The 12,749-nt window shown below is 32.6% G+C and overlaps 1 protein-coding gene across 5 annotated transcripts in view; it reads left to right on the forward strand.

Annotated features, from left to right (window-relative positions):
• The window catches only part of LOC145242175 (uncharacterized), a 203,648-nt gene that overhangs the window by 179,647 nt on the left and 11,252 nt on the right, over positions 1–12,749 (forward strand). For 4 of the 5 annotated variants that reach the window (XM_080105164.1, XM_080105167.1, XM_080105165.1 and 1 more), the window contains one exon: positions 5,631–5,723. The exons of the other annotated variant lie outside the window; for it this stretch is intronic. In XM_080105164.1, the coding sequence (XP_079961290.1) occupies positions 5,631–5,723 (93 nt within the window). The remainder of the gene's footprint in view (positions 1–5,630; positions 5,724–12,749) is intronic. 5 annotated transcript variants of the gene reach the window in all.

A 12,749-nucleotide genomic window follows, 5' to 3' on the forward strand; every position in this document is an offset into this window, starting at 1 on the left:
AAGATCCAAGTCACAAACAAGGACAAAAACAGATGTTAAAAATAAACACACAACAACAGAAAAAATGGAAATAGAACAGAACAACAAAAAAACTACCCCCCAAAAACAAAATGACAAACAAAAAACAGAATTAGTATTAATTGAAAATGAAAATAAATTTGAACTAGTTGAAACTGGTAGCCAAAAAAGACAGTCAAGACAAAGTAAATCTAAAAGTCCCAGACCAAAACCCAAAAAAAGCCTCTCACCAGAAACAAGAAACAGACCATCCACTTCCAAAAGAAACACCCAAACTAACATCGAAACTATGGACGTAGACATAAACACCAACAGTCCAAAACCAAAAGAAAATATAAACCATGACTAACAAAATCCTACAGTGGAACATAAGAGGATTAAAAATTAATATCGAAGAAATGCAAATACTTATCAAATCCTTATGTCCTGCAATAATTTGCCTACAGGAAACACACTTAAAAGAAAATGACAAAATTAACATAAAACACTACTCAATATACAACCACATAAACAAATTATCATGCAAAGCCACCGGTGGATCATCAATACTGATAAACGAAAACATTCCACACAGCAAAGTGAACTTAAAAACAAATATGCAAGCTGTTGCAATAACTGCAACACTACACAAAACAGTAACCCTATGCTCACTCTATATACCACCAAATGAAACAATAAACGAAACAGAATTAAACAATATAATCAAACAACTACCTAAACCTTTTCTACTGTTGGGAGACTTCAATAGTCACAATATATGGTGGGGCAGTAAAAAAAACAACAAAAGAGGCCAAACCATAGAAAAAATAATTAACCAAAATGATCTATGCCTACTCAACAACAAAGAGAATACATATATGCACCCACCAACGGGAACCCTATCAGCAATCGATATAACACTATGTGACCCAACTATATACATGGATTATAGCTGGAGAACACATAAGGATACATGCGGAAGTGACCACTTCCCAATCATAATAGAAAACGAGAATCCCAAGCCAGAAGACAAAACACCCCGCTGGAATTTACAAAAGGCAAATTGGGAAAATTTCCAAAATACATGTCAATACAGATTAATACCTGAAGCGAATCCTGACTTAGAACACATCACATACTTCAGCAACACCCTACTCACAATAGCCGAGGAGAACATACCAAAAAGTTCCACTACTACAAAATATAACAAACCCTGGTACAATAAAGAATGCAAAGAAGCTATAAGAGCCAGACGTGCAAACCTAAGGAAATTCAAAAACAGTCCAACGAAAGAAAATTTGGACACCTATAAAAACAGCAAAGCCAAAGCACGGAAAACTATCAAAGAATCAAAACGGAACTCGTGGAAAGACTATGTAACAAAAATTAATCAAAACACAAAACCCAAAAAAGTATGGGAGATGGTCAGAAAAATAGCAGGAAAAAATACAAAGAACCCTATTAAACACCTTATATGCGACAACACAAAGATTACCGACAAACAAAATATCGCAAATAAATTAGCAGAACAATTCTCAATGAACTCATCATCAAAAAACCAAAATAAAAAATTCCAAGCTATAAAGAAAAATGAAGAAAAAATAAAAATAAACTTCAAATCAAAAAATGAAGAAAACTACAATCAATTATTCAACAGTGCAGAACTAGAGGAGGCAATAAACAAATCTCCCGATACAGCAGTCGGCCCCGACGAGATCCATTATCAATTCCTCAAAAAACTACCAAAACCATCACTGGACTACTTATTACAAATTTACAATGAGATATGGATAACTAACAACATTCCAAAAAACTGGAAGCAGGCAACAGTAATCCCAATACCCAAACCAAAAAAAGACCATACAAACCCAACAAACTACCGACCCATTGCACTAACTAGTTGTTTGTGCAAAACTTTTGAGAGAATGATTAACGAAAGGTTAAATTGGTACTTGGAAAGCAAAAATCTAATTACAGAAAGCCAGTCGGGTTTCAGGAAAAATAGAAGCCCCACCGATCACTTAATAAAACTGGAAACACGCATAAGAGAAGCATTTGCAAAAAAAGAACATCTAATAGCAATTTTTTTTGACATGCAAAAGGCGTATGACACCGCTTGGAAATACGGAATCCAAAAAGACCTGTATGAACTAGGACTTAGGGGTAGAATGCCAGAAATTATCAGAAATTTCTTAACAAATAGAAACTTCCAAGTACGGATGGACAACACTTATTCAGTCCAAAAAGATCAAGAAATGGGGGTCCCCCAAGGCAGTATCCTGTCTGTCACCCTCTTCAACATTAAAATAAACAATATCATAAAAAACATAGACCCAGGAATTGAAAACGCCCTATACGTGGACGACCTACTTATATACTACCAATCTAAATATATACAAACAGCCGAACGCAAACTACAACTCTGTCTGAATAAAATAAACAAATGGGCCATAGAAAATGGATTTACATTCTCAGAGGAAAAAACTAAATGCATCCACTTTTGCAAATTACGAAAATTCCACCACGACCCCAACCTGAAACTGGATAACAAGAACATCCCACTCACCGACCAACATAAATATTTAGGTATTATATTCGATAAAAAATTGAACTTTATACCGCATATAAAATATTTAAAAGCAAAATGCCAAAAGACAATGCAATTGATCAAAGTCCTAGCACACACCGATTGGGGTGCAGACAAAGTCACATTATTGAAATTATACCAAACTCTAATCAGATCTAAAATGGACTATGGATGCTTCATCTATGGAGCAGCAAGGAAGTCCTACATAAAAGAACTAAATACAATCCATCATCAAGGATTAAGATTAGCCTTGGGAGCATTTAGAACCTCTCCAGTAGAAAGCCTCTATATAGAGGCCCATGAGCCTCCACTGATTCTAAGACGACAGAAGTTAGCGCTACAATATTACCTAAAGCTGGTATCGTGTCCAACAAATCCTGCATACCAATGTACCCTCCACCCACAATACACACATCTCTTCAACAAGAAAGAAAATATCATCAAGCCCTACAGCCTCCGGATAAAAAACCTTCTCACAGAAGCCCAAATGGACATTACAAAAATACATAAATATAACAAATCAAAAACTCCACCCTGGATGATCAAACAACCACACATAATATTAAAATTAAATAAATATCCCAAAACGAAAACCCACCCATCAACCTTCCATGAAGAACTACTTATCATCCAGAATACATACAAAGAATATACACAAATTTACACTGACGGATCAAAAGATGGAGATAAAGTAGGATGCGCAGCCATCCACAAAAAAATAAAACTAAAGAAAAGGCTCCCAAACGAATCTTCTATTTTCAGCGCAGAAGCAACAGCCATAGATTCGGCACTGAATATAATAACCAATGATGACCATCAAAAATATATCATATTTACTGACTCACTTTCAATACTCATATCTCTAAAAGAAAAAAAAATGACAAACCCACTTATTACAAAATTGCTAAACAAAATAGATGCCATAACCATGAAAAAAAACATTATCTTTTGCTGGATACCAAGCCATATCGGCATATACATGAATGAACAAGCAGATAAGGCAGCAAAGGAAACTCTGCAACAAAACCACATAAGTGGAAAAATCCCCTATACAGACCTAAAGACTAAAATAAACACATTTTTGAAGAGAAAATGGCAAGAAAACTGGAGCTCATGCACCAAAAACAAACTATTCCAAATAACACCAAATATTGGAACGAGAAACACCAAAAAGTTAACAAGAAAGGAAGAGGTAGTAATGACCAGACTGCGAATAGGTCACACTCACATCACCCACTCACATCTACTAAAAGGGGAGGAGACACCAAACTGTATAACGTGTCAAGAACCCTACACAATACACCATATACTGACAAACTGCATTGACCTTGAACAAATCCGAACAAAGTATTACCAAGAAAAAAATCTGAAAACAATATTAAACAAGATTGATCCCCAAAAAATTATCAATTTTCTGAAAGAAACTAAAATATACTCAAAAATATAAGGAAAGACCCCCCCCCCAAAAAAAAGAAAAACCTTAAGAAGAACAAACCAATATTTAACACAACATAACGAACCTTTCGGCATTAAATGACCCCAAAGTGGTTGATATGCCGTAAAACAGAACAAACAAACAAACAATCAATTGTGCTGGTGAGCAGCTGAAAACCTGGGTAGTGACAGTTAAAGGCAACTGAGCGCAGCCTAGTAGATCCAGCGGAGCATTTTGGTTTTCATGATGGCAGATCTTCACTCTACCTCCCTCCTCAAATATTAAAAACTTTTTTATATTTGTTCCTCTCTCAGGTACAACAATTCATCCTCCCCGCTCATCATGTGTGTCTTGCTAAGAATGGCCGTAAAATGATGGCCTGCGAGTTAGAACAAAGAAACTAACCAAAATCAAATAGCAGTTACTTCTTTATTTTTTATATTTTTACGTTTTGTATAAAGTTGGTATTTTGCTTGTTCATGGTATTGATTGGCCGAATGATATTACTAAACAAGCAAGCATTTAGTTCACAGGGCTGGAAATAGTCAAAGAATACCACAAAGTGAAAAATGAAACTCTTATAGGATCTATCGTTACTTTCATAGCAAGTGCTCATTTGAGCTACAATCTATGGTCCTCCTTGGCAAACTTTCACAAAAAAAACAAAAAATACTCGTCTAGTTATAACCACTATCAACAATTTTCCCCATTCGCTATTTGTGCCTAAATCTAAATGCATATTCCATGAACAAAGTTTCTTTCCTAGAACTGCCCACCTGTGGAACACTGGATGGCCTGCTTCTCAAGCGACTACAATATAGTAGCCTTCAAATCCAATATAAACAATTTCTTGTTGAATCGTCCCCTTAACTAATCAAATTATACCCAATTTACACCGTTAACACTACCACTTTACATTCATTAACCTCTATCCTCAAGTGGTCTTCGAACCTTGCTAAGTCGTAACTCCCTTTGTAAAAAAAAAAAAAAAGTAATTGAACTTGTGCTTCAGAAAAGATACAGCCTAATGGTTTGAATCTTGTATGAGTCTCATATTTTTTTTCTTTATGAATAGGGCTGGCAACATATCGAAGACGAATATGTGTTTTTATGTGTATAGAACATGAATGACATATGACGTAGGCATTTTATTTACAAGTAGGCAACACCTGGAATGATACAAATTATATTTATCAGTCTTTGTCTGATATTATTTGAGTTTGTGTGTCACAATTATTACATACAGAAGTAATAATTCTCCATTTTCATTTACCTGGATTCAAAGTTATTCTTGTAAGGCGTTCGCCAGCATCTCCATGCAAAAACTCGCATAACAGCGTTAAAAAGGGGAGGTAACTCTGAAAGAGAACAGAGTTTGCTCCCTTTGATTGTTAATGCTATCGTCTTAGCAAGTTTCATTTTTTTCATTTTGTGGTACTCTTTGATTATTTCCAGCCCCATGAAGTAAATACTCGCTTGTTTAGTAATCTCATCCAGGCAATTAATAGCATCAACAAGAAAAAAAAGTGTAATACGTAACCTAATATATACTAAGAGGAAATAAATTTCCAATGTTGAAAGCCTATTTTTATATTTAAATTCTTCCCTCAGGTACAGCAAAAGACAGACAGTGGATGGTATTACATTCAAATAGGCAGCGAATTTGGATGGGCACCTTCGTCTTATCTCGAAGAGATTTCATCGGTAAAAATTTTCCCTTCATAATTCTTACAAGTTGGACTCCTGGAGAGCTTACAGTTAATTAAGAAAAATAGTTCTCTGCTTTTTAGCGATATTTCATTTTTTTTTTTTTTTTTTTTTTAATCCAGAAAAAGCGGACTTTCACTTAAATATCACTAGAGCCTTGTAAAATCTACTTTAAAAAAATTTTTTTTTTTAAAGAAGAGCTGATTTTTCCTCTTCTGACAGTTCTCTCTGAAGACTAAGGTTTCAAACAAGTCATGAGGGGGTGGAAGGTAGACACCTTGTCTCCTCAAAGAATTACTTTCTCTTTTTACTTTTGTATATGCACTCGGTGCATTCTTATTTTTTTTTTTACTTTCTTGATTACAGTTGTATAGGAATTTTTGTTATTAGCTTTTCATATCCTTGAGTTAATAAAGGAAAACAGTTTTCAATTTTTTAATTAGTTTTATGTACAAACTTTTTGAAAAGTGATAGGATTTGTGTTACAGAAATTTTACTTAAACTTCAAAATAAGTTTTTTTTTTTTTTTTTTTTTTTTTTTTTTTTTTTTTTTTTTTTTTTGAAAGTAAGGCTAATCGAAACTATTATACTTTCCTATGATTCTCTTATGCTTTTATACGTTACTGGAAAAATTCTTCTGGGATGCCACTCAATTCCATCATTAATCTATTTGACCTTAGGAGGGAAAAAAATCCCATGGAAAAAGATCAGGTGATTATGAAGGGTGTTCCAGTACAGTGATGTTCTTCTTAGCCAGTTGTTTAGTAGGACCACTGGTAATGTGGTAGTGACGCAGCTATGACATCTGGAATGTGGCAAACAGGTTTGGTATCAAGCAGTATAGGACTGGTTAAAAGAGCTCTGGTTAAAATCCAAGAGGAGTCGACAACAGGATCCGTCATTCTCTGGTTGTATCTGCTTGTGTGTCAAGCAAAGATGTCAGCCTTGGAACCAAAAATCAATGGTGTAGGAGTGACAATGCTGATTTTGTGTCATTTTTTTGTATTTTCTGCACAAAGTCTTCCTTGACTTCACTTACAATCATTGAGTCTTACTGGTTTGTCATGGGTGGAAAAAAAACAAAAAAACTTGCAGTCTTGTAGGATTAACAAATAGCTACAGCCAATGAAAAGTACTTTATGGAGAACAGAAAATCTTGAGACGATCTTTGTCCAGAATGCTGCTGCTCAACAACAACAACATTGTTGTTGTGGATGGGAGAAAAAAAGAGTAGAGAAACGCATAAGTAAAAAAAAAGAAACCAATGATTGCAAATAGCTAATATTTTAATTTGATGTGCCCATGTTAAATAACAGTTAACGCAATCCATGTGATTCCTCTTCCGCCTGTGGATCACACTGCTCACTCATTCTCTTCACTTTTCCGAAAACACTTTGAGGGGCTTCCATCCTTTCTTGCCATCCCACTTGCTTAACCCTAACCCTTACACCTAGCAGTTGTGTTCCAAATTTTATAATAGGTTGATTAATTTAGGAATGAAACTTGTAAATAAATATATGTGCAATCACCCATGATAGTTTGCAAAGGTTTCTTATAATTGTTAAAGGTAAGGATCTTTGTTTTGGCAGAATTGGATGTGATCATCTATTCATCTATTTTTGACCCTATTCTGGCTAGAGATCATTTTCTAAAGATTCAGTTATCTTGAATATGCATGTGTGCAAATAATTGTTTCTATACATTATCATTACTGCATGTTTCTTCATTATATTTCTTATCTATATAAAAAGTAGTTACTGATTTTCTTTCAGCACTTTTTAAATTGTTTTAATTCCATTTTGCATTTTTTTTTTTTTTCCAAGAATGTAATATAATGTTTGATTTGTTGAATATTTTTCTCCATAAAATTACTAACAATTTTTAAGATGAGAATTGATTATTTCTATTTGGATTCTTCGGACTACTGTTCTCATATTAAGTGTTATTTTCACAACGTTTCGGTCGATGTAGTTTCTGACCTTTTTCAGGTGTTATTTGTTGAATTTGGGAATCTTTCTGCCAAACTCTGGAATCTGCATGGAACTTCAAACAGAACCTTTATTTAATCCATGGAGTAGCATGATCTTGTTCCATCAGCCTTGATTGGTTAGAAGTCCTAAGTAATTTGCACTTGTATTTTGAGTGTCGCCTGTACTAAGGATTGATCTTTCAGCTTCTAAAAGAGTTTGACAAGATACACGTGAAAAAGAAAGATGTACATAGACTGAAATGTATAAAACTCAAGATTAGAACAGGAATCTGGAAAATCCAGATAAGAAAAAATTATTTCTTGAAGATTTACATTTGTCTTTCTAAAATTATGTTGAATTTTAGTGGACAATATGATTTATCTATTAATACGATATCATGCATGTTATTTTGTATGTCACACTTACATCGTTTTTCTTCTGAGTGACTGTCGTTTAATTGTTATGACTTTCCATTTCTTGTAATAATGTTACCAAGAATTTTTCATAAGATTTGGTTTCGATTATAACTGAAGGAACTCAAGTTTTATACAGGGTGACCCCCCCCCCCAAAAAAAAACGGGCCCCAACTCTAATTAGGCCCCGTTTCTTAGTGTTTTGTCCGAATGAAATGAAACTGTGGTCATAACTAGTTTATTATATTCAAAACATCACATCAAAACACTAGGGTCTTTGGCCTTTTTTCTCCGTTCTACAGCATATGTTCTACCTCCATTTAGCTTTTGTTTTTTTGTTTTGGTCACCCTGTGTGTGTATATATATATATATATATTTTTTTTTCTCGAGTTTCGGTTTCGATTCAAGCTGATGCACCCAAGTCATCTGGATATATTTTAATTTTTTATAAATCTCAACGTTATAATATATAAAAATCGATAGAACATTAACTCTATAATAATATATACGGAATCAGCATAAATTAAAATATCATGTTTAAGTGTATTTTACGATGCTGGGCATCCTTTCTAGCTTAGATAAATACTTTTGCAGGTTTAACAAAATAGCTACAATAATATCAGGACGTCTCCATTTATACTGAACATCCACAGAATACCAACATCAATATATATGAAAGAGTCTGCTGTTGAATTTCTACAGATCCCACTAGTTTAGGTATTATTACAATGTCATGTTTCTAATGTACTCGTAATATGCCTTGCCTCAGAAATTGTGTGTGGAATCAAAATACAAACTTCAGCTCAAGTGGAGGAAAAAATATAAATACGAGTGTGGAGATTAGAAGCTTATTTCTGGAACTTCAAAATAAGAAAAAAATTACATTTCGTCTTAAAAAATGCTGATCAACCAGAAAACATAATCGATGATCAGTTCAACAGAGGTGAACCATTATGATTGATGGTGTTTGTTTCTTTGTTTTTTTTTCCTGTCAAGTTGACATATCATTCTAGGTAGTCAAGTTAGTGTCATTGGAATATTGGAGCCATGTGCTGGGAATTGCCTAACAAATATTCAAGCTTAAATACATATGAGATATGTTTGAAAGCCAAATAACAACGCAATATTATGAAAAATAAACAAATATTTATTTGTTTAAAATTAATATTTCGGAGTTATACTCCTTCCTTAAAATTTTATACATTTTTTTTTCTTGCCATAAGTTGAAGAAAAAATCAGTAAAAAGTTTGCACGTTATCTGTCTGCAGTGTTATTTTGAAAGGCTGGTGGGATGTGTTGGCTAACACGGCATTAAGTCAGGGTTGTGAATTCCATGATAGAAGCGTTGATCGAATTTTAAAATAAAATATGTATGAAATATGTTTGAAAGCCAAAACTTAAATCTGTGGACGTATGCTGCCTTTGAGCAATGGTAACTGCACAAATAGAAGTAAACCATTGGGGAGAGTAGGGTTTGCTATAAAACTTTCAATTGTTGCTTTGAATCATTCAGTAGCCTTATTTGCACACTGTTCTGCAGAACGAGTAAAGATACTACTCCATGGGGCATCTCTGTGATCCCTGATGGCTTCTCAGTTAACCTTAAGTATCTTGTCTTGAGCAATGGCTCCTAAACTTGGGATCAAGAGTTTAGGATATCTACCAATATCACATCTCATTATTCAATCAAATTTCTTATATTTCTTATAACCAACCCACATTTTTAATACATAGTACAAATGAATGCTTTAACCTATGAAGTCCAGTAAATTAGAATGACGACACAATAGCCAACATCCAGACGTTCAACTGGAAAGTCTCGATAATCGCTTTAATCATGAAAACAAAACAAAATACTGATAGAAATTTGTCCAATGATGTCACGGTGACATTTATTGAGTTGATTTCTATCGGTATTTTATTTTGCAAGCTTTGAGCCATTAATGACACTTCAAAACTTATCAACTCAGCACTATTTGTTTATCAAACTGAATAAAAGCTTTAAAATGCAGTAAAACACAAAATTTATCCATGTGGGTAGAAGAGTGATTTATCTTGCCTTTGGTAACATTTATGTTATATTTCAATTTTTGGTCTTCCAACAAAAGGAGGATAGACCTGTAAATTCACCCTTGTCTGTTCATCCGTTTCTGTCTGCACTTTTCTCAATGACTACGCCTTGGAATTCTTTGAAATTTTGCACAAACATTAAACATGATATGAGTAAAAAAAAAAGTAACAGAACGGATTTTCTGGGAAAACTCCGGTTGTCCCCCCCCCCTTCAGGTGAAAATGGCTAAAATGGACACTTTTGTGCTTATTAAAAAAAAAAAAATGATGCCTTGGATTTTTATAAAACTTTCCGAAAAGTTGTAACTAACTGATTTCTATATAATTTTGTCTATATTTAACAATAACACTTGGGTGTGCCCCAGGGGTTCTTTTAGGGGTAATAAAAACACTCCATTTTTGGGACTATTTAACCATATTTGTCCAAAATTTTCTGTGTATGTCTATTTAGCAGTTTTGCATGGTACTGAACTCAAATTTAAATATGTTAAGGCCTTGGGGACTTTTGGGGCTAAATGGGAAGGGGGTACAAATGATAGACCTAGTGATATTTTTTTTTTTTTTTTTTTTGCATGGTGCATAATAAATTTACATATGTTAAAGCCTAAAACTGCACCGTTTGTTCATTTTCACCAGGATTTGATGTCCTCTGGGGACTTTTGGGGATAAATGGGGGGGGGGTAAATGCTGAACTTTTCTGCATCGTTCACTTGTTTACCCTTTTATTTCGTCTGTTGACTTTTCAGCTAAATACCAAAAGGGTCAATATCTTCTGATGACAACACCAACATCCCCACTAAAGTTTAAATTTAAATCCACTTTATTCAAAGGTAACACAGACAGTTACCAGCTGGCTTTTGTTAAAAACAGAATGTGGCGTTCCACCTTGTCTTACCATTGCTAGCAAAAGACAAGACCAGGATAGGACATCTTGTCTTGAAACCGAATCATGCCTTTCAAATATTACACCTCCACTCTGATGTATATTGGCAACACTGATGTCCGCTTGACGAGACAGCAGACCATTTTTTTTTTTTTTTTTTTTTTTTTTAATATATTTGGTCAAGGTTTTTAATGATAAGTATCCTCGCGTTAAAGTCTCTAACGAACACCTACACAGAGAGACTAAAGATACGTCAAGATGGTGTCTAATAGGTATATTGTAAGCATTCAAATGAATTTCCAAATAAAATCAGCGTGAAAAAAAAATAATAGAAGTGATTGTAATTCGATAAGTCAATGATGTATTATTTTTATTATTGCAGTCTTTTAGAGACGAGTAATCTATTTTATTGAATTATTTACAGACTATTATTCTCATCTTTTATAGTTGTGGTTTCACAACGTTTCGCCCGACTATTCCGCTGGCCTTTGTCAGGTGGGAAAGAATGCTGAATCTCTTAATTGTATCCTCATCAATTACTGCCTTCCATAGTTGTTGTCGTCTCACTATGTTTTGACCAACTCTGGCCGGCTTTGGGTAGGATTGAAACCGCTATCTTCAGACAATGCTCACTTGGAACCATAGAGAATCAATGTCTCTATCCACTGCGCCACTCAGCATTCTTATCTCTTCACGGTTTACCACCTGACGAAGGCCAGAGGAATGCTTGGCTGAAACATTGTGAAACAACAACTAAAAAATGAGGATAATAGTTTGCAATAAATAAATGAATGAATAAATAAACAAATAAATAAACAAATAAATAAATAAACACAAAATAAACAAACAAATAAATAAATAAATAAACAAATAAATAAACAAATAAATAAACAAATAAATAAACAAATAAATAAATAAACAAATAAATAAACAAATAAATAAACAAATAAATAAACAAACAAATAAATAAACACATAAATAAACACATAAATAAATAAACACATAAACAAATAAATACATAAACAAATAAATACATAAACAAATAAATACATAAACAAATAAATACATAAACAAATAAATACATAAACAAATAAATACATAAACAAATAAATACATAAACAAATAAATACATAAACAAATAAATACATAAACAAATAAACAAATAAATAAATAGACAAATAAATAAATAGACAAACAAATAAATAGACAAATAAATAAATAGACAAACAAATAAACAAATAAATAGACAAATAAATAAATAAACAAATAAATAAATAGACAAATAAATAAACAAATAAATAGACAAATAAATAGACAAATAAATAAATAGACAAATAAATAAATAGACAAATAAATAGACAAATTGACAAACAAATAAATAAACAAATAAATAAATGAACAAATAAACAAAAAAATAAACAAATAAATAAATAAACAAATAAATAAATAGACAAATAAATAAATAGACAAACAAATAGACAAATAAATAAATAAACAAATAAACAATAAATAAACAAATAAATAAACAAACAAATAAATAGACAAACAAATAAATAAACAAATAAATAAATAGACAAACAAATAAATAAACAAATAAATAAATAGACAAATAAATAAATAGACAAATAAATAAATAGACAAATAAATAAATAGACAAATAAACAAACAAATAAATAAACAAATAAA

Source organism: Euprymna scolopes, chromosome 21 (assembly GCF_053919585.1).
Source record: "Euprymna scolopes isolate OS-2025 chromosome 21, ASM5391958v1, whole genome shotgun sequence".
Lineage (NCBI taxonomy): Eukaryota > Metazoa > Mollusca > Cephalopoda > Sepiida > Sepiolidae > Euprymna > Euprymna scolopes.